At 53.5% G+C, this 24,540-nt stretch overlaps 1 protein-coding gene across 1 annotated transcript in view; it reads left to right on the top strand.

The window, feature by feature from the left end:
• Positions 1 to 24,540, top strand: part of SCFD2 (sec1 family domain containing 2) — a 187,428-nt gene that overhangs the window by 147,855 nt on the left and 15,033 nt on the right. The window contains exon 6 of the mRNA XM_068137763.1: positions 21,561 to 21,706. Within this exon, the coding sequence (XP_067993864.1) occupies positions 21,561 to 21,706 (146 nt within the window). The remainder of the gene's footprint in view (positions 1 to 21,560; positions 21,707 to 24,540) is intronic.

Below are 24,540 nucleotides of genomic sequence, written 5' to 3'. Positions count from 1 at the left end.
AACAGAATCACAGAATCACAGGGTTAGGGGCTGGAAGGGACCTGGAAAGATCATCCTGACCAACCCCCCTGCCACAACAGCATCACCCAGAGCAGATCACACAGGAACTCATCCAGGTGGTTTTGAACCTCCCTCCAGAGAGGGAAACTCCACAGCCCCCCTGGGCAGCCTGTTCCAGCTGATAGGTCAGAAACAGGCATGCAGCACACAGCTAAAGGAGCAAAGCTCAGTTCAACACTCATGGCTCTTTCCATTTCCCCCTTCCTTAGGCATCTTAACAGACACAACACAACCATCTGAAATAGTTTCTGGTGAGTTCAGCACATCTCTGTCTGAAATCCTCTCCTGGAGTGCAAATCACGCTGCCTGCAAAGGCTCTGTGGAGGAGAGCTAATCAACTGTGAGCTCCCCTGTGGCTGTGACCTCTGTCAACAAGCTGTTTATGATTCCCAGGATGGATTTAAATGGATACCAGCTCCTCCTCCGCTGTGAGGAGCTGTTGACATGGTTGCAGTTGATTATAGAAGGACTAAAAGTCCCTCTGTCTTCCAAGAGAAGAGGTGAATTATGGCTTCATTCAGGGAGCCTCCTGGGCAGCACCTCACTCCGGGAACAAAAGCCTTCAGAGCATCACCACTGCTGGTGGGACCCACTCAGAGCAGGGTTTCTGCAGCTAGGACAGACAGACAGATACCCAGAAGGATTTCTCTCTTCACATCAAGAGCAGTAAGATCAATGCATGCTGCTTGGCTTTTCCCCTCTGCCGAGGCAGGCAGGGAGTGGCTGAAGCAGGAGGAGGTGGGGGGTGCCTCTTGCCGTGCTTCTGAACAGCCTCTTCCCAAGACAGTAGAGGTCACTGTGCTCATTAGGAAAACCGGTGGAGCCATCAGGAAGCAGTCAGGATGCTTGGGTGCCAACATCAGAGCCTTTCTTCCTCCAGGAGGGAAGTGCTAGTTCAGGTTAGTTTTCCTGTAGCAAAGAACCAGCGTCTCTGTCTCGGTGATCCATGCAAAATCCTCCCAGTGCAGAGTCCTCTCAGTCCAAAAGGGGCATTGGGGGTTGGAGATCCTCCACAGTGATTCCTGTGGAAGACAGGAGGATGTGCACTCACAGAATCACAGACTGTCAGGGGTTGGAAGGGGCCTCCAGAGGTCATCCAGTCCAACCCCCTGCCAGAGCAGGAGCACCCAGGGCAGGGCACTGAGTATCTCCAGAGGAGACTCCCCAGCCTCTGTGGGCAGCCTGCTCCAGGGCTCTGGCACCCCTGCAGTAAGTTTGTCTTTCTGTTCCCATGGCACCTCCCCTGCTGCAGCTTGCCCCCACTGCCCCTTGTCCTGTCACTGACACTGGACTTGAGCAGAGCCTGGCTCTGGCCTCCCAGCACTGCCCTGCACAGCACTAAGGGCAGCCCTCAGGCTCCTCTGCTCCAAGCTCAAGAGCCCCCAGCTCCCCCCAGCCTGTCCTCACAGGGAGATGTTCCACTGCCTGCAGCAGCTCTGTGGCTCTGTGCTGGACTCTTTCAAGTAGTTCCCTGAGGTCCTCCTTGACCTGAAGGGCCCAGAACTGGACCCAGTATTTCAGATGCAGCCTCCCCAGGGCAGAGTATAGGGGAGGACAATGACAGTCTCTGCTCAGACAGGTTTCAGCCTTCTCCCCAGAGTACCAAATGCCAGTTGTCCCTTGCCAGAGCAGCCCAAGAGGGGAGTTTGGTGTGTGTGTTTCTTGCCCTTGGAACAGGACAAACCTGGCAGCATGCCCTGGGACCTCAGGGAGGCTGTTGGTGCTCATGTAGTGCTCATAAAGACCCTTTCAGATGAGCCTGGTTAGAGTGAGGGGTGGCATGACACAGGAGAGGGGAAAGAGTGGAGAGAGGAGGAACTGCAGGGAAGTTTTCTCCCCAGCCAAGCCCACTTTCAATATGGTCAGCACCATATTACCTGCAGCCCACCCTGTAGATGGCAGTCCTTTCTGACTGTAAAATCAAACCTGACAAACTGAACCTTGTCCTGCCTTAAGGGAAAACAAAAGGCAGAAGCTGTTGCTTGCTTGTCCAGCTGCTGTTGTGTTCCAGAAACCAGCAGGCTGAGGATGGAACAGGAGAGGGCAGTGCAGGAGTGTCTGAGCACCCCAGCCAGCAGCAAAGTAGGTGAGCAGGGATACAGACATCTATACAGGAATATATACAGGAAGCATGATTATTTCCATCAGCACCAAGGCAAAACCTCTGGAAATGGCTTTCCTTCCTGCACATAAGTGGGTTTGGTTCACAGGCACACTGCACCTGGGATTCAGAGTTGGTTAGTGGCTCAAGCTAGAGAGTGCTGCTGTTTATGTTGCTGGTCAAGGGAGGTTCTCCTCTCCCTCTGCTCTGCCCTGGGGAGGCCACAGCTGGAATATTGCAGCCAGTTCTGGGCTCCCCAGTTCAAGAGGGACAGGGATCTGCTGGAGAGAGCCCAAGGGAGGGCTCCAAGCATGATGAATGGACTGGAGCACTGCCTGGGGAGGAGAGGCTGAGAGCCCTGGGGCTGTTTAGTCTGGAGAGGAGAAGGCTGAGAGGGGATTCAATAACTCTTTGTAAATATCTGAGGGCTGGGGGTCAGGAGGGAGGGGACAGGGACAGGCTCTGCTCACTTGTGCCTGTGATAGGACAAGGGGCAGTGGATGGAAACTCCAGCACAGGAGGTTCCACCTCAACATGAGGAGGAACTTCTTCCCTGTGAGGGTCCCAGAGCCCTGGAGCAGGCTGCCCAGAGAGGTTGTGGAGTCTCCTTCTCTTCTCTAGAGCCTTTCCAGCCCCATCTGGATGTGTTCCTGTGTGACCTGTGCTGGATTCTATGGTCCTGCTCTGGCAGGGGGGTTGGACTGGAAGATCTCCAGAGGTCCCTTCCAAGCCCTAGCATCTGTGGTGCTGTGGTGCTGCTGTGGTTTATTTTTCATGCTGAAGAGAGAGCCATTTCTTGGGGGGGCAGACAAAAGCATGGCAGCAGCTTTTGTTTCAGCTGAGGGTGCTGTGGGGTATTGGGCAGGTGTCCAGCTGCCTGTGCTGAGCTGCAGGACAAGCAGTGTTTGGTGGCTGTTGGGATTTGCAGTGTAGCTGAGCAGGGGGAATGTGCTGAGGCACCATTTGATCCAGAGCCCCTCAAAGCACAGAGCAGGAAGTGAGGAGAGACAGCTTTGTCCTCTGAGCCAGGGCAGCCCCGGAGCTCCTGCTGCCATTCTGTCACACAGCAGTGGTGCTGTGCTGGCTCTCTGATCGTGTGCAGCTCAGGGAGCACATGCAGCAGTGTCTGGGGCTGCTGTGCCTCCTGCCATCCTCATGGCCCTGCCCCTCTGGCAGGGGGTTACCCTGCTGAGCTGTGCCCTTCTCTGCCTCCCCACCAAAACAACAGGGTGACTCTGATGTTTGTAGGCAGAGGAAGAAGAAAGTGATCATAGAGGCATAGAATGGGTTGGGCTGGAAGGGACCTTAAAGACCACCCAGTTCCCACCCCCTGCCATGGGCAGGGACACCTCCCACCAGCCCAGGCTGCTCAAGGCCTCACCCAGCCTGGCCTTGAGCACCTCCTGGGAGGGGACACCCCTGCAGGCAGGAGGAAATCCCTGCCTTGTCCCTCCAAAAGCATGGGAACACAACTGTAGAAGGCACAAGGGCAGTTCACTGGCCAGGGGGGTGGGAATTTGGTGGTTGGGTCATTCAGCACAGAAGACAAATTGGTCAGCTGAGCTAAAGCATCCAGCATGGGGCCTTCTGGTAGCCTCCAGAGACTGCTGGGGTGACACAGTCTTCCTAGAAGTTCCTTTCTTTCTCAGACTGTGAGAGTGCTGTGCTTGCACAGCACAGAGATGCAGCTGGCTCCTTACTCACCTGCCTTTGAGTGCTGTGTAGAAAGGACCTGCTCAGCATCCATGGTAACACAGACCTCACAGGGGCCACTGTGCCACCCAGTCCTATCCAAGCAGCTGTCAGCACAAGCAGGAGAGGATTGTCAGCTCCTTCAATCCTACGTCCCATCTGTGTGCCAAGCACAGGTAAAGGAGGCAGCTTGGGAGCTCATCTTAGCTTTGCATGCCTCAGCTGAGTTGTGCCCTGAGGACTGGGAAGAGGTAAAGCCATAGATACAGCCCAGGGAAGGCTGTGCTGAACCACCCTACATTACCTGCTGCCTTTGTTTTGCAGCCTTGGCTGTGGTGAGCTGCTGTGGGGGTCACAGGATCAGAGTCTTTTCCATTCACTTAGCTGAATCCCAGAAAGCCAACCACAGCCTGGGCTGCAGCAGGAGAAGCAGAGCCAGCAGGTTGAGGGAGATGATTCTCCCCCTGTGCTCCACTCTGGAGACCTCACCTGGAGCTCTGTGTCCTGGTCTGGAACCTCTATTACAGGAAGGATCTGGAGGTGCTGGAAGGTGTCCAGAGAAGGGCCAGGAGGATGAGCAGAGGGCTGGAGCTGCTCTGCTGTGAAGATTGACTGAGGGAGTTGGGGCTGTTCAGTCTGGAGAAGAGAAGGCTCCCAGGAGACCTAATTGTGGCCTTCCAGTATCTGAAGGGGGCTCCAAGAAAGCTGGGGAGGGACTTTTGAGGGTGTTAGGGAGTGATAGGACTGGGGAGGATGGAGCAAAACTAGAAATGGGGAGATTCAGAATGGATGTTAGGAAGAAGTTGTTCCCCATGAGGGTGGTGAGAGCCTGGCACAGGCTGCCCAGGGAGGTGGTGGCAGCCTCATCCCTGGAGGTGTTTGCAGCCAGGCTGGATGTGGCTGTGAGCAACCTGCTGCAGTGTGAGGTGTCCCTGCCTGTGACAGGGGGTTGGGACTGGCTGAGCCTTGAGGTCCCTTCCAGCCCTGACAATTCTGTGATTCTGTGAATGGAACTCTCCCAAGCAGTAAGTGCATGGAAGTGAAAAGCAGCAGGCAAAAGAATTTGCCGCAGTTTTGGAGGGGTTTTTTGAAGGGGAGGTGTAGCTGGGTGCTCAAACAGAAAGAGACATCATCAGCAGCTGTTCAAAAGCAGACTTCCTGCGGGTAGGGATTCCTTCAGCACAAGCCTGCTTTGCTTTGTGAGTAGGAAACAGGTGACCTACACTCACTCACTGACTCCTCCTCTCCCCTCCCCCTTCATTCTTTCTTTTCCCTTTCAGAGCTTAGTTTCTCCTCCTTTTCTTATGCTAACAACTCTGAAAGGTTTACTTCCACCCCGGTGTTTTTCCTGGTGCTTAGCAGCAGGGCCGGTTGTTATGTTTAGAGCTTTCCAAACAGCAGAAGGTTTCGGGGCAGGTTTGCATCTCTCTGCTGCCTGCTGACCTTACTTGCCTTTTTCCCCCCAAGTCACAGAGCTCTGGGTGTGTGTCACAGCAGTCTCTCTCTGCGTGGGGTAACTTGCTGCTTCCCTGCTGCTTCTTCTCCATACACTCTGGCACAGCTGAGGACCCAGTGTCCATGCTTAAGGAGTTAGAGATGGATTTCCATCTGCTCCTGGGGGCTGGATTGGTTGCTGGAGGACATTGCTGGTTCGGTTTCAGTGGAGAAGGAACTCAGTTAGTGCACTCCAAGGCCGCTCTGCAATGCAAACTGAAGCACAGCAAGTGGGAGCTAGGAGAAGATTCTCATCCAAGCACCTAATCCAAATGGAACTTTCAAGTAGGTGATGCAGCTGATGGAACTGAAATGCCTACACCAGAGGGTGCTTTTGAAAGGGACTCAGAATCATTGCACAGCTCTTCTTCAGGCATTTGTGAACAGAGCAGGCAAGAAGAGTTGGCTTCTAGCATGGTCATGTGTGGGTGATTGCACTCACAACACCACCAAACCTCTCTTGGGCCCCTCAGGTTAGGAAAGAGGTTGAGCTGCTGGAAGGTGTCCAGAGAAGGGCAACAAAGCTGGGGAGGGGTCTGGAGCACAGCCCTGGGAGGAGAGGCTGAGGGAGCTGGGGGTGCTCAGCCTGGCGAAGAGGAGGCCCAGGGGAGACCTTACTGCTGACTACAACAAGGGAGGTCCTCTGGGTAGACAGCTACCTTAAAAAGCCTGCCCCTCCTTCCTGAGTGCTCCTGTGTACCCTAAGGCCATGCCTTGAGCATCAGAGGCCAGCCAGCAGCGCTGGCAGTGAGTGGTTGTATACAATGGGTGCCCCTAGCAGTCTAATGAATGTACAGAGGGATCATTGCCAGCAGTTTACAGAGCCGGGGGTTGTGTAGCTCTTGCTTTGAAGTAGCTCTGTTCACGCTGACTCCTGCTGAAATTCATGCCCTGGTTCTTAGGGTGAGCAACCTCCTAGACGCCTGTCAGAGCAATTGGCCTCAATCCTTTGATTTGAAAGACTTCTGCAGTGTTGAATTGCCAAAGGGATTGCTCCAAAGGAAGGAGAGAAGGGGGCTTGGGGAAGGCATGGGCTGCCTGCACCATAACCATGACCCAACAGCTTCTGCTTCTGCTTTGCCAAGAGCTGTCTGATCACACTGCACAAGGGCAACAAGGCTGGGGAGGGGTCTGGAGCACAGCCCTGGGAGGAGAGGCTGAGGGAGCTGGGGTTGCTTAGCCTGGAGAAGAGGAGGCTCAGGGGAGACCTTCTTGCTCTCTCCAACTCCCTGAAGGGAGGTTGGAGCCAGGTGGGAGTTGGTCTCTTCTCCCAGGCAAGCAGCAGCAGAACAAGAGGACACAGTCTCAAGCTGTGCCAGGGGAGGTTTGGGCTGGATGCAAGGAAGAAATCCTTCCCAGCAAGAGAGATTGGCCTTTGGAATGTGCTGCCCAGGGAGGTGGTGGAGTCACCATCCCTGGAGGTGTTTAGGAAGAGCCTGGCTGAGGCACTTGGTGCCATGGTTGAGTTGATCAGATGGTGTTGGGTGATAGGTTGGACTGGATGATCTCAGAGGTCTTTTCCAACCTGGCCTATTCTATTCTATTCTATTCTATTCTATTCTATTCTATTCTATTCTATTCTATTCTATTCTATTCTATTCTATTCTGTTCTGTTCTGTTCTGTTCTGTTCTGTTCTGTGTGGCCCTTTCTTAATTGTAGCTGTTCCCTAAGTTCCCTGAAAGGATGATAAAAGTGTGTTTAGTGTTAAGATTCTGAAGTCCCTGAAGAGCTGAGCAGTTGGTGCAGTTACTGGAGGGTTAAGATGCAGTCTGGAGGTGGACTTATAAAGGCCATCACTGTTGAGAAGTGACTCCAAGAGTGCAGAAAGTGTGAGCTTCCCTGCTGAACCTGGCAGCTTGCTGGCAATTTCGCCTCCCAGCTCTGTTTCAGGGTGCTTTAGAGGGGCATGGATGTCCAAGTCAGAGCTGAACTGATGCCTTACACCAATAATTGTCCATACCTTAGTACAGCACTGCAGTTTGTTGTCCTTTCTTGGTTCCATTCCAGTAGTCTAACAAAAGCAGAAGTAATTTACCCATCCTTTATGGTGGAGGGAGCTCCAAGTGAGAGGAGGCAATCTTGCCTCTGAAAGCAATGGCTCCTCTGCATTATCACTTGCATTCTCTCTCCTGAACCATCCAGAGGTTTCTAGGTGTATTCTTCAGAAGAATTTGAGCCACCACCTAATTCATGTGTGTGTGTTGCTCTGGTCTGACATTAAGTGTGTGGTTGAACACAGCTCTCTACCTGCCTAGGCAGCTCAGCCTAGAGCCACTGCTACAAAGAGGCTCAATCAGCTCTCCACAGTGATCAGGCCTGGCATGCCCTGTGCCCATCCAGACAGCAGGTTGGCATGTTGCTCATTCTCCTAAGAAAGTCAAGCAAAGTTTAGTGCCTAGAGGTGGAAAGATTGAATGAATCTAAGGCTCCTGCCTTGCTGACATCTGACCCAGCACTGTGGATTGCTGCTGGAGGGTGTGCTGAGTGTGGAGCTCCTCTCCTGTGAGGACAGGCTGAGACACTTGGGGTTATTCAGTTTGGAGAAGAGAAGGCTCTGAGGAGACCTGATTGTGGCCTGCCAGTATCTGAAGGGGGCTGCGAGAAAGCTGGGGAGGGACTTTTGAGGGTGTCAGGGAGGGATAGGACTGGGGGGGATGGAGCAAAACTAGAAATGGGGAGATTCAGATTGGATGTTAGGAAGAAGTTGTTCCCCATGAGGGTGGTGAGAGCCTGGCACAGGTTGCCCAGGGAGGTGGTGGAAGCCTCATCCTTGGAGATTTTGAAGGCCAGGCTGGATGTGGCAACCTGATCTAGTGGAGGATGTCCCTGCTGGCTGCAGAGGGGGTTGGAGTGGATGAGCTTTGGAAGTCCCTTCCAACCCAGAGCATTCTATGATTCTGTTGAGTCCAACCATTGACCTAGCACTGCCATGGCCCTTACACCACGTCCCAGCCATGACCAGACTGCCTTGGGTTGTCTGCTTTGCAGATAGCCATCAAAGCAAAAAGGTTTTAAGCAGACCAGATGATTGCAATCCTTTTCTTGACCTAATTGACTTGTGTTTAAACTTTGACTCTAATGCTCCTGGAGCCTCTGGTGTTTCAAACTTCTGCCCAGGTTTGCTGCTAATCTCCTTGTAACATAGCCCTGGTGATCTCACTTTCTCAGTGAGAAAGTGCTGCTTTCTCAGAAACTTTGGGGGGATTTTTTACCCCTCATAAATAAGTACAAGCAACACTCTGGCTTTTAAGTTACAAGCTAGCAAAAAAACCCAACCCTGTCAGCTAAACCAAGCTAAGATTCTTCCATGAGAAACTGAGCTCATGATCAGAGAATCCCAGCAACATTCAGGTTCACCAAGTCCAACCAAGAACCCTACTCTGCAAGGTTCATCCCTAAACCATAGCCCCAAGCACCACAGCCAAATGATGTTCCACAACAGAATACAGTGTTAACCAGGTTGGAAAAGACCTCAGAGCTCATCCAGTCCAACTATCACCCAGCACCATCTGATCAACTGAACCATGGCACCAAGTGCCTCAGCCAGGCTCTTCTTAAACACCTCCAGGGATGGTGACTCCACCACCTCCCTGGGCAGCACATCCCAATGGCCAATCTCTCTTGCTGGGAAGAATTTCTTCCTAACATCCAGCCCAAACCTCCCCTGGCACAGCTTGAGACTGTGTCCTCTTGTTCTGCTGCTGCTTGCCTGGGAGAAGAGACCAACCCCACCTGGCTCCAACCTCCCTTCAGGGAGTTGGAGAGAGCAAGAAGGTCTCCCCTGAGCCTCCTCTTCTCCAGGCTAAGCAACCCCAGCTCCCTCAGCCTCTCCTCCCAGGGCTGTGCTCCAGACCCCTCCCCAGCCTTGCTGCCCTTCTCTGGCCAGGATCAAGCAACTCAACTGCTCAGCTTTCTGATAGCTTTCAATGCATCCTTCCAGAGTGGGTTCCCATTGAGCTGACAGTGCAGCTCGAGGTCCCTGAGTCTTCCCTAACATCCAGGGAGCTGCAAGGCACCTGGAGCTGTGAGGATACACAGTGCTTAGAGGCTGATCATCCCTGTACCCCCATCCTGAGGGCAGCAGAGCAGCTGCTGTGCTGCTGAGCAGGATCTCCACCAGTCACATCCTGCTCTTCTTCCCAGCACTTACTGCCACATTCTCTCTGGGCTGTGCCTCCAGCTCTTCTGCTGTGCTTCATCATCACTCGTGGCTGTGCTAGGTGCCACACTCCTGCTCATTTCTGTGCTTTCTGGGGCTGTGCTCATCTCTCAGCTTTCATTTTCTGAGATTCTTTTTTTTCCCCCTTTGCCCATTGCAGTATTTTAAGGCTGCCTAAAACTGGAACCTGGTAACATTCCACCCTTGCATATAGCACCCAGGCTGCAGCTTCCTGCCATCTGAGTATCCATCCTTGCAGCAGCTGCTCTCCCAGCTTCCTCGAGGCACACTTGCCCCAGGAGCACTGCTGGCCCATTTTGCTGTCTTCCTTGCACATGCAGCTTGGTCTGTGCCCAGCCCCCTTGCTGATCCTTCTTCACTGACTCTCTTCCTCATCATTCTTTCCATCTGTGCATTGTCCTTTGGAAAAAGTGTGGAGTGGCTGACCCCTGCTGAGGTCATGGCACCTTCTTTACATGCTTAGTCAATATGGAGAGCTTGATGGGAGCCCCTTAGGCATCCCAAGTATGAGTGGGGGGTGGGGTTCTGGGGTGCTGGGGGGGGAGGGGGAGGATGCTGAGCTTTGTGCAGCTAACCTGGCAAGGAATAGGCTTCATAAAATAAATGGATGTCAGCATCATGAATGGATTGGTAGGTGCAGTTGGGGGGTGGCAAATTCCTCTCTAGCTTAACAGCTCACTACATTCCCCCTCCCAAAATAGAAATTAGCTTTTTACAGCTCACTTTTAGTCTGGACTTTGTCTTTTGACAGAGGCTCATCATTGCCTGGGTGCCATTAGCAGCCTGCTCCTTGCTGCAGCTCTGGCTCTAACCCCATTGGCACCAGTGCAGTGGCTGAGCAGCCCTGGCCTGGATGGAGCCCAGGAAATGGGGCAGGCTGCTGGGGGGGGGTGTGAACATGGCACTTCTTTTGCTGTCAGATCACAGTTGGGAGCTGGGAAGTGACAGATCACAGCTTGCTGTTCTTGAGAGGTGCTGGGTGGACTGCTTTGTTAGCACTGTGTCCTGGGAAGCCTGGAGTGTGTTTGGCAAGAGCACCCTTGCATGTCTTCATGGGGAAAATCCAGCAGGGCTTAGCTCAGCTGGTGGAGCAGTGATCAGTGAGAGGGTCACAGCTCAGCTGGTGGAGCAGTGATCAGTGAGAAGGTCACAGCTGCCCCAGGCTGGAGCAGTGATCAGTGAGAGGGTCACAGCTCCCCCAGGCTGGAGCAGTGATCACTGAGAGGGTCACAGCTCCCCCAGGCTGTGATCTGTCACTTCCCAGCTCCCTGAGTCATCCCTTGGAGCTTTGGATTCTGCTGCTTTTCAGTCAGGGTTTTAGAATCACAGAACTGTCGGGGCTGGAAGGGACCTCAAGGCTCAGCCAGTCCCAACCCCCTGCCATGGGCAGGGACACCTCACACTACAGCAGGTTGCTCACTCCCTGACACCCTCCAAAGTCCCTCCCCAACTTTGTTGATGGTAGGAGTTGGAGCTCCCTAGAGTCTCTGTAGGTGGTGCAGGCAGATCTGGGCTGAGGTAGTAAGTATGGACTGGATGTCTGGGTTTCAGAAGGCTGATTCTACTAAAGAGGAAGCCCACTTCAGAATGTCTAAAGTGGCTGCTAATCAAGATAAACCAAGTGCAGGTCTGCAAGAGCAACCTGAGGTCTAATTACACTTGGATGAATGAATTGCACATCCTCTGCAGCCCCGTCTGTCTTCCCATGGCAGGAGGAAGAAGGAAGGAGTATCCACCAAGCAGCCATGGCAGAGGGAGAGGTTTTGAGAGCAGCCTTCTGCCCTTCAGTAGCATGCTTCCATGCACACTGAGTAAGCCTTGGAACTAGCAGGCTGTGGCAGTCATTTGGGTCACCTTATGACTAACAACACATGGAATTCGTGGAAGGAGGCATCCAGCAGATTGAGGCAGGTTCTCCTCCCCCTCTGCTCTGTCCTGGTGAGACCTCACCTGGAATATTGCATCCAGGTGAGTCCTTTCTGGGCTGAACACCCCCAGCTCCCTTGGCTGTCCTCATAGCAGAGGTGCTGCAGCCCTGGATCATCTTTGTGTCCCTCCTCTGGACTCAACTCCAACAGCTCTGTGTCCTTCTCATGCTGGGGACACCAGAACTGGAGGCAGGACTGGAGGTGGGGTCCCAGCAGAGCAGAGTCAAGGGGCAGAATCCCCTCTCTTGCCTGCTGCCCACACTCCTCTGGCTGCAGCCCAGCACACAATTTGCCTTCTGGGCTGCATGTCATCACTTTCCCCTTCTGAAGTGAAATATGGTTAAGGTAGGAGTCTCCTCTTCTCCTCCACAGGCCTCACTGCACATGGAAGTGCATCTCTGTCCACAGATCATTTGAGAGCCTGTTAGCTTAGGTGTATCCTGTTGCAGCTACACCACTGCCATTGTCCCAGCACCCTGCAAAGAACACTTGGTGGTGGTCTGGAGTCACCACAGCCACATTTGCCCAGTCCCTTGGTGGCAAAGAGCTTTGGGTTGCCCCAGATGATCCTCATGGTCAAAGTGCTGGTACCAGCCCTTAAGACTTGACTGGCTGTTTGCATTTGCTAATGTCTTTGTTTCCTAAACACCAGCAAAACAATCAACCCCAGTTAATTCTGAGCTGACAGCTCCTCTTGGGCTGCTAGGCAGACCAAATGTAATGAAGAAAGCTCTCTGTGCCTGTGCCATATGCTTGGGGCATAAATCATCTTAGCCTCCTTCTTCTGGCTGCAGTAAATAAGCAGGTGTTGAAACTTGACTAGGAGATGAGTGCTCTTCATTACTCCCTTTCCCTGGAAACATTAACCATTTATACTGAATGGAAAGGGCTGCAGGCCCCAGGCATTTTCTGCCCCTTGGTGTTTCTTCAGGCCTGTGCTACAAGCTGTGTTGTCATCCTGGCAAGTGTTGGTTCCCATCTGTACCCAGGGCAAAACCCAAGAAATCTTAACCCTTAAACATTGTAGCCCAGCTCCCAAAGCCCTTCAGCTGGGCTGCATGCAGAGCAGGGTGTCCAGCAGAGCCAGGGAGGTTCTCCTCTCCCTCCACTCTGCCCTGGTGAGGCTCCACCTGGAATATTGCAGCCAGTTCTGGGCTCCCCAGCTCAGGAGGGACAGGGATCTGCTGGAGAGAGTCCAAGGGAGGGCTACAAGGATGCTGAAGGGACTGCAGCACTGCCTGGGGAGGAGAGGCTGAGAGCCCTGGGGCTGTGCAGTCTGGAGAGGAGGAGACTGAGAGGGGATTTAATCAATGTCTATCAGTATCTGAGGGCTAGGGGTCAGGAAGGGATGGGGTCAGCCTCTGCTCACTTGTGCCCTGTGATAGGACAAGGGGCAATGGATGGAAACTCCAGCACAGGAGGTTCCACCTCAACACCTGGATGCTTCCCTGTGCAGACTACCCTAAGTGATCCTGCTTTGGCAGGGGGCTTGGGCTGGATGATCTCTGGAGGTCCCTTCCAACACCTAATGTGCTGTGAGGCTGATACTGTGAGCATGAGGAAGAACTTCTTTACTGTCAGGGTCCCAGAGCCCTGGAGCAGGCTGCCCAGAGAGGTTGTGGAGTTTCCTGCTCTGGAGATCCTCAAAACCTGCCTGGATGTGTTCCTGTGTGAGCTGCTCTAGGTGACCCTGCTCTGGCAGGGGGGTTGGACAGGATGAGCTTTGGAGGCCCCTTGCAGCCCCTGGCATTCTGTGGGTCTATGTGATGCCCTCATTGCCATCATTCTGCAACCCATCAGCTGAAGCAGTTTAGAAGCTCTAGGTAGGGCAGTTGCTTCCAGAGGGAGCATTTGCCAGTCATGTCTGCAAGCCTGACTTGGCAGTGTGAGGAATGTGCAGCCAGACTGGACTGTGGATGCCACAGACACTGGTTGGATTCCTTTCTGTTGGCCAAGCTAAAGGAAAAAAGTCTGATTTCACTTGGTGCTCTGGAGGTATGATTCCCTGTAATAAACATCAAGAGGAACAGGTGTGTGAAGCTAAGGACATCTACAGATCCTGACAGGTTCTGTGGTTCTGTTTTCCTGAGCTTCCCCTCTGAGGCCCAGTGGAGAGAGCACCTGGACTCTCATGGACGTCTGCCTGAGGTTCCTCTCCTCTCCTCTCTGCTGCTTTGTAGTACAGATCCACAACAGTTCCTCTGGGTGTCTCATTAGGAAGGGCTTTAAGCACAGTTGCTTAGGAACACTTTTCTTTGCATGCAGCTTTCCTCAGCCTGGGTGGTATGAAATGAATCACAGAATTGTCAGGGTTGGAAGGGACCCCAAGGATCATCTAATTCAACCCCCCTGCTGTGGGCAAGGACACCCCACACTAGATCAGGCTGCCCAGAGCCCCATCCAGCCTGGCCTTCAAAACATCCATGCTACATGGACAGGGCTGTCTGAGCACAAGCAAGGCCAGAGGCTGCAAAAGGCTCAGCCAGCTCCACAAGGGCTGGTGCTTGAAGAAAGGAAGGGAGAGAGAGGACTATCAGCTCTTGAGTAAGTAGCTCAGGAGGGCTGTGTCAGGGTGCCACCCATGTCCCACCTGCTGGCTGTCCTCCAGGACAGCCTCGCTGTCCCCCACGGGCAGGGTGCCCTCTGCTCTGGTGCCTGCTGGCCAAGGAGGCTTTGCCACACTGGTGGTACCTGCTGCCTCCCCTGCCCATGGACCTTCTGCCTCCTCTTCCCCATGCCTCACTGCTCCTCTCGGACTACCTTGCAGAGCGGGTGGGAGGCAGCAGGGCCGAGGGGAAGCTTCCCAGCGCGGCGGCAGAGCGCTGGCTGGTGTGTGATAGGAGGATGTCCATGGGGGGACCAGCAAGCTCTCGTGGCTGAAGGGCAGCCACCAGTCTGAAGACACAAGGAAGGCAGGTGAGAAGGACTTGCAGGAGGCTGAGGAGATTTGCTGGTGCAGGTGCCAGGGTGGTCTGTCCCAAAGCTCTGCGCTGGTTGGTCAAACCTGGAGTTTGAGCTCTCGCAAGAGCCTTGTTGGGAGGCCTGATTGGGCTGGCAGAGCATCTGCCACGGCTTCAGTAACACCTGTGGCTTCTTCATTGAGATGTGGCCTGCTTGAGGAGGGAACTGAGCAGTTCCCTGACCAATTAGGTACAATCATCTCCTTCAGCAGGCACACCTGAGCCTCAGTGAAATTCCTCCTGCCATTAATTGATGGAATTGAGCCCAGTAAGTGCTGTAGGTTCTTTTCCCCCTGTCACTGTTCACTGAACTGACAGCTTTCATTTCAGGTAAGATGAGAGCCTGCAGTGCTTCATGGGAGCTGAGCTTCCAAGTTGTGCTGCTGGCTGTTGGCAGGGAGCAAGCAATCGAATACTCCCGGAAAGCAGAAACCTCCAAGTGCCAGATCTGGAGGGCAGAGCTTTCCTTGCCCTGTGTCACTGCTCTCCAAAGGCAGCTCTTAAATCTGCATTTAATCATTGTAGTTCAGTGGCCAGAGCTGTCATGTGTGCAGCTTCAGAGCTTGAGAGCCAGCAGAGCACTCAGCCACACGGTGCTGTGTGTGCCTTGCACTGTGCCTCGCAGGCTCAAGAGCTCTTTCCAGACAACTTTCCTGCACTTGAGGCCAGCTAGGAGCTTTCCAAGCACACCTCTGGCTCTTGCCATCCCTCCCTCCAGAGCTCCACAGCTTGCAGGATGTGTCTGTGTAACAGCTGTGCCAGGGGAGGTTTAGGCTGGGTGTGAGGAAGAAGTTCTTCCCAGCAAGAGAGACTGGCCACTGGGATGTGCTGCCCAGGGAGGTGGTGGAGTCACCATCCCTGGAGGTGTTTAGAAAGAGCCTGGCTGAGGCACTTGGTGCCATGGCTTAGTTGATTAGGTGGTGTTGGGTGAGAGGTTGGACTGGGTCTCCAAGGTCTTTTCCAACCTGGTTAATCCTGTATTCTGTATTTGTGCTGGTGCCCATGGGGATGGATAGGTAAGATCCCTGGATGCTCAGCACTGCTAAGGTTTGGACACTGATTTAAAAGCTGATTCTAAATTTAGCTGCTGTTCTCCATCTCTCAAGTGGGAGATGTCTGTCCTGGTTAAACTGGACTGCACATTGCTCCTTCACTGGGTGCAGCACAAATTTCCATGGCTTCCTTCTCCCTCCTCCTGGGACAGACACCACATCCATGCTTCCCCTGGTGCTGCATGGTGCTAGTGGCTGCCTTGGAGCATCCAAGAAGGACATTGAGACACTTGAACATGTCCAGAGAAGGGCAACAAGGCTGGGGAGGGGTCTGGAGCACAGCCCTGGGAGGAGAGGCTGAGGGAGCTGGGGTTGCTTAGCCTGGAGAAGAGGAGGCTCAGGGGAGACCTTCTTGCTCTCTCCAACTCCCTGAAGGGAGGTTGTGTCCAGGTGGGGGTTGGTCTCTTCTCCCAGGCAAGCAGCAGCAGAACAAGAGGACACAGTCCTCAAGCTGTGCCAGGGGAGGTTCAGGCTGGATGTTAGGAAGAAGTTCTTCATAGAAAGAGAGATTGGCCATTGGGATGTGCTGCCCAGGGGGGTGGTGGAGTCCCCAGCCCTGGAGGTGTTCAAACAAGGCTTGGATGTGGCACTTGGAGCCATGGTTGAGTTGTCAGGAGGTGTTGGGTGAGAGGTTGGACTTGATGATCTCTGAGATCTTATTGATTGTATTGATTGTATGATTCTGTTCTATCCCTGCATGCTGTTGTGTTTTCACACTCCCTGTGCCATCAGATCATAAATGGCATCTCTAGAAATGGGGAGCTGTTCTTCTCTGCTGTGTGGCTTTGACTGAATCTGAAGTTTCAGCCCTCAGACAGAGCTCTGCAGCCACCCTCCAGGCAAACCTTGGGTTTCAAATAGGTTCCAATCAAATCTTGCTAATAATTGAGGGGGAAACCATTCTGCTTTGACTCTGAGCACTGTACACATCTTCCCTCCCTCTTCTAATCTCTTCCCCATCTGCAGCTCTTCTTTGCTTTCCATCTCCTCCCTGTTTATGTTTCTGCCTGCCAGCATCTGCAGTCTGTCATTCAGTGCTGTGTGGACTGGCAGAAGCACTGATGAAGCCCAGGGCTGGGAAATCCCAAGTTCCTGCTCTGGCTGTGATGCTAATCTCTTGGATGCCTTGGAGGAGTTTCAGCCTCTTCCCCTCTGCTGCACAAATAACTTGCCTGGCCCCAAGGAGGGCCAAGGGGACAGAGTGGTTTTGCAGCAGTGTGGTCCAGGCTGGGTTAGTGAAGGGCTGAGGCATGACTGGAGCAAGGGGCCGCTGCAGGGAGTGGGGAGGGGGAGGAAAGGAGGTGGATCAGGAGGCTTAGGAACATGCTGTGGCTGCTGTAGGGGCAGGAGAGGCTGGAGGCTGTGGGTAGGTATCCAAGAGCTTCACAAAGTGTTGGTCTTCATCAGATTGCTTTAGAGAAAGAGAGATACTCTTTGTGACACCTGCACCCCAGACCCAAAGAGACAAAGCACAGCTAAAGGCTGTCTGATACAGGGGCCTGAGAGTCTCATTTGCTGCACTCAGGGGGGGAATAATCAATCCCATACCTCCATACAGATCTGTGTGTCCTTGGTTTCAAGTTATCTTCCTTCCAGGGGCAGGAATGAGTCAGCAAAGCTGGTCCAGTTTGCTTTCTGGGTCACTCCCAGACTGTGGAGAAGAGCAGCCCTGTTCTCTTTCCAAGCTTCTATGAAGATGGACTGCTTCTGGTACTAATGGCTGTGCAGGTGTGCAGCTTAAGAGCAGGTGTTCAACAGTAGCTCCAAATAAGTGCTGGTAGTCTCATCATAGAATCATAGAATCAGTCAGGGTTGGAAGGGACCACAAGGATCATCCAGTTCCAACCCCCCTGCCATGGGCAGGGACACCCCACACTAGAGCAGCCTGGCCAGAGCCTCAGCCAGCCTGGGCTTAAACACCTCCAGGGACGGGGCCTCAACCACCTCCCTGGACAACCCATTCCAGGGCTTCACCACTCTCCTGGGGAAGAACTTCCTCCTCCCCTCCAGCCTGAATCTCCCCACCTCCAGCTTCATTCCATTCCCCCTAGTCCTATCACTGCCTGAGATCCTGAGCAGTTCCTCCCCAGCCTTCTTGTAGCCCCCTTCAGGTACTGGAAGGCCACAATGAGGTCACCTGGGAGCCTTCTCTTCTCCAGACTCTTCTCCTACCTCCTCTGGAGGCTTTCAAAACCCACCTGGGCATGGTCCTGTGTGGCCTACTCTAGGTGATCCTGCTTGGGCAGCAGAGTTGGACTCGATGTCCAAAGGTCCCTTTCAACCCCTAGCATTCTGTGATTCTATGATCCTGTTTGGTGCCAAATGCAGTTCTTGACAGCCTCACTCTCCTCAAATTCTCTCCTCTCCTGGAGGTGGGGAGATTCAGGCTGGAGGTGAGGAGGAAGTTCTTCCCCAGGAGAGTGGTGAAGCCCTGGAATGGGTTGTGCAGGGAGGTGGTTGAGGCCCTGTCCCTGGAGGTATCACAGTATCACAGTATCACTTAGGTTGGAAAGGACCTCAAGGATCATCGAGTCCAACCTATCAACACAGACCCCATGCCTAGACCATGGCACCAAGTGCCATATCCAATCCTCTCTTGAACGCCTCCAGGGTCAATGACTCAACCACCTCCCTGGGCAGCACATCCCAGTGGCCAATGACTCGCTTGGTGAAGAACTTCCTCCTCACCTCGAGTCTGAACCTCCCCTGGCACAGCTTGAGACTGTGTCCCCTTGTTCTGGTGCTGGTTGCCTGGGAGAAGAGGCCAACCCCTTCCTGGCTACAACCACCCTTCAGGTAGTTGTAGAGGGCAATGAGGTCACCCCTGAGCCTCCTCTTCTCCAGGCTAAGCAACCCCAGCTCCCTCAGCCTCTCCTCATAGGGCTGTGCTCAAGGCCTCTCCCCAGCCTTGTTGCCCTTCTCTGGACACGTTCAAGCGTTTCGATGTCCTTCTTAAACTGAAGGGGTGTTTAAGCCCAGGCTGGCTGAGGCTCTGGCCAGGCTGATCTAGTGTGGGGTGTCCCTGCCCATGGCAGGGGGGTTGGAACTAGCTGATCCTTGTGGTCCCTTCCCACCTTGACTGATTCTATGATACTATGAAATTCAGGCCCAGTGGATGAAGGCAGGGCAGGAGCAGCAGCAGGAGCAGTGCGGTCAGGCAGCGTTCACCGCAGAGCCTTGTGTTCTTCTTGGGATGCCATCAGCATCCCCAGTAGGTGCTTGAAAAGCTTTAGTCCCAGCCTGATTCATAGAGGGTTTTCTTTGTTTCCACAACTGGGTTTCTTCAAGTCTGACAGGAAATCCCCAAATTTCATGTAACTGCCTTTCCCCTGTGTAACAGGGCTTGGGATTCAAAGGAACTCATTCAGCCTGGATCCCCAGTGCCACTTCGCTTCCCGTGCAAAGAGCCAGCCAGGGCAGGAGTTGTTTTAATTAGCACAGGAGCTGTGCAGCAGCAGCTAATGTATTCCACCTCTTCATTGTTGTAAAGGCAGCAGATTTCTTGGTTAGCATGAAGGGAGCAGAGAAGGGGGATTGTGTTCTGCTCTGTGTGCACACACAGCCCCATTCACAGGGGAGGTGTGAACGCGAGCTGATTTGTAGCTGCCTGCCCTTTTTGCACTACACAAGCTCCTCTTGTTCCCCAGGCTGGAGAGGGACCCAGCTCCCCACTTCTAGCCCAAGGCAGTGCCACAGGTAGGCAGCAGCCTTCAGACAACCTGAGGTTTTGTGATTCATTTCAACAGCAAGGGATTGCAAAGGGCAACAAAGGGCAGGATTGTGAAGGGCAACAAAGCTGGGGAGGGGTCTGGGGCACAGCCCTGTGAGGAGAGGCTGAGGGAGCTGGGGTTGCTTAGCCTGGAGAAGAGGAGGCTCAGGGGAGACCTTCTTGCTCTCTACAACTGCCTGCAGGGAGGTTGTAGCCAGATGGGGGTTGGTCTCTTCTCCCAGGCAGCCAGCACCAGAACAAGAGGACACAGTCTCAAGCTGTGCTGGGGGGTGTTCAGGATGGATGTGAGGAAGAAGTTCTTCCCAGCAAGAGAGATTGGCCATGGGAATGTGCTGCCCAGGGAGGTGGTGGAGTCACCATCCCTGGAGGTGTTTAGGAAGAGCCTGGCTGAGGCACTTGGTGCCATGGTTGAGTTGATCAGATGGTGCTGGGTGATAGGTTGGACTGGATGATCTCTGAGGTCTTTTCCAACCTGGTGAATTCTGTAAAGGCAATGCTGCAGAGAAAGCTTTCCCTCCTCCCCCCCCCCTTTTTTCCCCCTTTACATTTAAAGCCAGACAAATTGGATGGCAGGCTGGAAAAAGGAGAGCCATAACTTCCCCAGACGTGACGTTTCAGCCAGCAATCCCAGGGAAGCCACATCTTAGAGAGCCCTCTGGAAGCACAACTCTGTCTGCTCAGCCTTAGGCTGCTGCCAGACTGGAACTCAGACTCCCAGTGGCTCCTAAACTGGGTCCAGCACCAGGCTCTGCCGTGGGGTCTGGAAGCAGGCACTGAGCCCCTGCTGCAGTGCCCCTGGAGACAGGCACTGCTCTGCCAGGAGGCAGGGCTGGACCTGGAGGGTGAGGAGCTGCTGGCACACAGCCCAGCACACCAAGGCTCCTGTGCCTCTCTCTCTTGGGTTGGGGTGATGGTGATGAAGTGATGTGGCCTGTTAAGCAGATGGGGAAGGTGAATGATTTCATGGCCTCCTCCAGCCCATGAGTGTGTCAGCACAAGCTGTAAATGAAAGCCTGAGCTCCAGGCAGCATTTCCCTGGCAATGAGGTTCAAGCAGGCAGGGATGTTGCAGAGGCTGCACTCAGGGGAAGATTGCCCCAGTGACAAAAAGCAAAGTGGGATGCACTGGGCCAGGCAAGGTGAGGAGCACCTCAGGAGCTTCCACCCAGGCCATATCCACTGCAGACTGCCCTGCAATTCCAGGAGTGAAAAGCTGGTTTGAAACTCCTTGATCAGGAGACTCTTTTTTTAATAAGGAGAGAAGGAGAGGTGATGCCAACAGGAGAAGGAAACAAATATCTCTGAGACCTGTGTCCAGTCCTGGGCTCCTCAATTTAAGGAGAACATTGAGATATTGAATGTCTCCAGAGAAGGGCAACGGGGTCTGGAGCACAGCCCTGTGAGGAGAGGCTGAGGGAGCTGGGGTTGCTTAGCCTGGAGAAGAGGAGGCTCAGGGGAGACCTTCTTGCTCTCTACAACTACCTGCAGGGAGGTTGTAGCCAGGTGGGGGTTGGTCTCTTCTCCCAGGCAAGCAGCACCAGAAGAGGACACAGTCTCAAGCTGTGCCAGGGGAGGTTTAGGCTGGAGGTGAGGAAAAAGTTCTTCCCAGAAGAGAGATTGGCCATTGGGATGTGCTGCCCAGGGAGGTGGTGGAGTCCCCATCCCTGGAGGTGTTTAGAAAGAGCCTGGCTGAGGCACTCAGTGCCATGGTTAGTTGTCATGTTAGGTGCTGGGTGACAGGTTGGACTGGGTGATCTCTGAGGTCTCTTCCAACCTGCTTGATTCTGTAATTCTATGAAACATAGCTGCAGGGCCAAACCAAAAGGTTTGTAAATGGCCTGAGGAAATAAACACTTAAGACAAGAAAACAAACAACCCAGAGTGTGCAAAGCAAAGCAAACCTGATGTGATTTTACCTTGCCTGGTCAGTGTGTTTGGCAGTGAAAGGCAGCATGGCAGAGGTGCCTGGCTCAAAAGCAGTGCCTTGTGCAGATAAAGGACTGAAGAGAGGGCAAAAGAAATACCACTGCTTACATGAACTGGGAGCTGCTTATCTCTAAGGTGACCTAAACAGAGAAAGCTTGTCTCAGAGAGGGCAAAAATGTGGCACACAGTAGTGAGCCAGAGCTCTTCACTTGCCTTTGCAAACTGGTTTCTAAACATGGACTCCTGAACGTGCAGAGCCTCGGAGCTGAGAGCTCCCGGGGACTGCCCTGGCTCCTCAGCCCTGTGCTGCCACAGGCAGGGGCCAAGCACACCCACACCACAAGCTCTCTGTGCTCGAGATCTTCTTCTCACTGCTTGTCAGCAAGTCATGTGAAAGCTTCCCACTCACTCAGCTCCATGTTTGTGTGCTCCCTTAGGCTGTGAGTCCTCCCTGGGCCTGCCAGCTCAGGCGGCCAGGGGTGCAGTGGACGATGTCTTCCGGTGCCTCAGGGACGTCGCCAGAGCTCGAGCCCACTTGAAGCAGTTCCATTCCATCCATGATCCAGGCAGCAGCACCCTCCAGGCAAGTGGGGCTCTCTTTGCCCTGTGTATGGTGTTTCTCTAGCATGCTGTCAAAACTGCAGCACTGCTTCAACCCTCTCTGTGTTCTGCCCACGTGGAATACAGATTCTGTAGTTGGCCTTCTCCAAGTTCTTCATCCAAGCTCAGGCATATCTGTGCTGAGCTCAACAGAGACTTGGCTGAGGAAGAAATCTGGGGGGTGCTCTGCAGCTCCATGGCCAGCAGGGCAAGAGAGGGGATTCTGCCCCTTGGCTCTGCTCTGCTGAGACCTCACCTCCAACACTGCCTCCAGTTCTGGTGTCCCCAGCATGAGAAAGACACAGAGCTGTTGGAGTGAGTCCAGAGGAGGGCCACAAAGGTGATCCAAAGGCTGGAGTACCTCTGCTGTGAGGGCAGGCTGAGGGAGCTGGGGGTGTTCAGCCTGGAGAAGAGAAGGCTCCAGAAGGACCTTAGAGCAGCCTGCCAGTACCTGAAGGGATCCTGCAGGAAGGCTGCAGAGGGACTTCTCATCAGGGTGTCTGGAGACAGCACAAGGGAGAATGGTTTGAAGCTGAGGCAGAGCAGGGTTAGACTGGAGCTGAGGAAGTTCTTTGGTGTGGGGGTGGTGAGAGTCTGGCCCAGGCTGCCCAGGGAGGCTGTGGCTGCCTCCTGCCTGGGGGTGTTGAAGACCAGGCTGGATGAGGCCTTGAGCAGCTGAGTCTCAGTGAGAGATGTCCCAACCCATGGTGGGGAGGTTGGAGCAGCTGATCTCTGAGGTCCCTTCCAACCTGAGCCACTTCAGGATTCTGTGGGGATTCTCTGCCATGCCATGGATGCCTGAGAAAGGTAGGGCTAGGTTATGACAGTTCTGGACTGCGAGCTCTCATGGCACAGCAGGGCAGGATGCCTGCATCTGCACAGCAGCTGTATTGCTGCCTACCTTCTCTCCCACCTCTGGAAGTGTGAGGGCAGCTCTGTTTGTAAATAGGTTAAAACAGCAGGGTTTGTTTCTAAGACATGCACACAGGAGCTGTGATGTCCCTATGGGGCTTCAGCACCAATGTACAGAATTTTTCTCTCTCTCTCCATCTCCTCCAAAGTGTTTGAACTTGGCCTGTTAAAAATAGAATTGTTGAATGGAGAGCACAGGCAGTGATTTAGAGAGAGAGAGCAGAAAACTTCATTCTAGCTTTGAGCCAGACAACAAAAAATCATTCCAAACTCATCATTATTCTGTAGACCAGCAAGGAGATGCAGCTCAGATCAAGCAGGGCTTTGTGAGAACAGAAATTGGGAGTGATGCAAATTGCCACCAGAAAACTCAGGTGGAGAAAGCCTGCTCCTGAAGCCTTCTGGAACCAGGCTGAAGTGGGGAAGCATTGAACACAGTTCAACGAGGGGGAGGTGGTCAGATGATAAGAAAGACCCTGTAGAAGTTTCCTGGCAGTGTAATTAGCATCACTATGCTGTCTGGAGGTAACCCAGCTTGTGTCACAGAACTGTCAGGGCTGGAAGGCACCCTAAGGCTCAGCCAGTCCCAACCCCCTGCCGTGGGCAGGGACACCTCACACTGCAGCAGGTTGCTCACAGCCACCTCCAGCCTGGCTGCAAACACCTCCAGGGATGAGGCTTTCACCACCTCCCTGGGCAACCTGTGCCAGGCTCTCACCACCCTCATGGGGAACAACTTATAGTTTCATAGTTTCATTCAGGGTTGGAAGGGACCACAAGGATCATCTAGTTCCAACCCCCCCTGCCATGGGCAGGGACACCCCACACTAGATCAGGCTGCCCAGAGCCTCATCCAGCCTGCTTCCTAACTTCTTCCTAACATCCAATCTGAATCTCCCCATGTCTAGTTTTGCTCCATCCCCCCCAGCCCTATCACTCCCTGGCACCCTCAGAAGTCCCTCCCCAGCTTTCTTGCAGCCCCCTTCACATACTGGGAGGCCACAATTAGGTCTCCTGGGAGCCTTCTCTTCTCCAGACTGAACAGCCATACTCTCTCAGTCTTTCTGTTCCTGCTCTATGGAGACATTGAGCAGGGCTCTGCAGAGAGGACCCCATGCCTGTGTGTGTTTGCAGGCAGCTGTTGACTGCAGGAGTGGATTGGACACCAACCTTGGCGTGTTCCCCTGCAAGGCTCTCACAGCTCACGTCTGCTGTAATTTGCTTTGTTGGCTCAATTAAGAATTACTCACATGTTGTGAGAAGGACTGAGATGCCTTGTATAAATCTTTGTTGACAGGATTGTACTCCCAAACTGTTCAGTTTTGCTTCTCACTGTAGAGTGCTGGATGAAAACCATTTCTTTTAATGACTCCAGGAAATGTTTGGCTGGAGCCAGTGGCTCGCAACTGATTTCCCCTCCCCTCTTTGGGGTGTTGGTCTTGTCTCTTGAAGATATCATCTTGACAAAATGAATGATGTTACACCTAAAGATTCCCTCAAGAAGTTCAGGGGATGATGTGTACCTGGGCTAGCCCCAAAAGGCAAACGAATCATAGAGTCAACCAGGCTGGAAGAGACCTCCAAGATCATCCACTCCAACCTCTCACCCAGCCCTGTCCAACCAACCAGACCCTGGCACTGAGAGCCTCAGCCAGGCTTTTCTTGAAGATCATCAGGGGCAGTGACTCCACCACCTCCCTGGGCAGCACATTCCAATGGCCAATCTCTCTTCTGGGAAGAACTTTCTCCTCACTTTGAGCCTAAACCTCCCCTGGCACAGCTTGAGACTGTGTCCTCTTCTGGTGCTGGCTGCCTGGGAGAAGAGACCAACCCCCACCTGGCTACAACCTCCCTTCAGGGAGTTGGAGAGAGCAATAAGGTCTCCCCTGAGCCTCCTTTTCTCCA

Source organism: Melanerpes formicivorus, unplaced genomic scaffold, assembly GCF_026170545.1.
Source record: "Melanerpes formicivorus ecotype bairdi unplaced genomic scaffold, bMelFor1.0.p_v2 SCAF_4, whole genome shotgun sequence".
NCBI lineage: Eukaryota > Metazoa > Chordata > Aves > Piciformes > Picidae > Melanerpes > Melanerpes formicivorus.
This window is presented reverse-complemented; position numbering and strand designations above follow the sequence as displayed.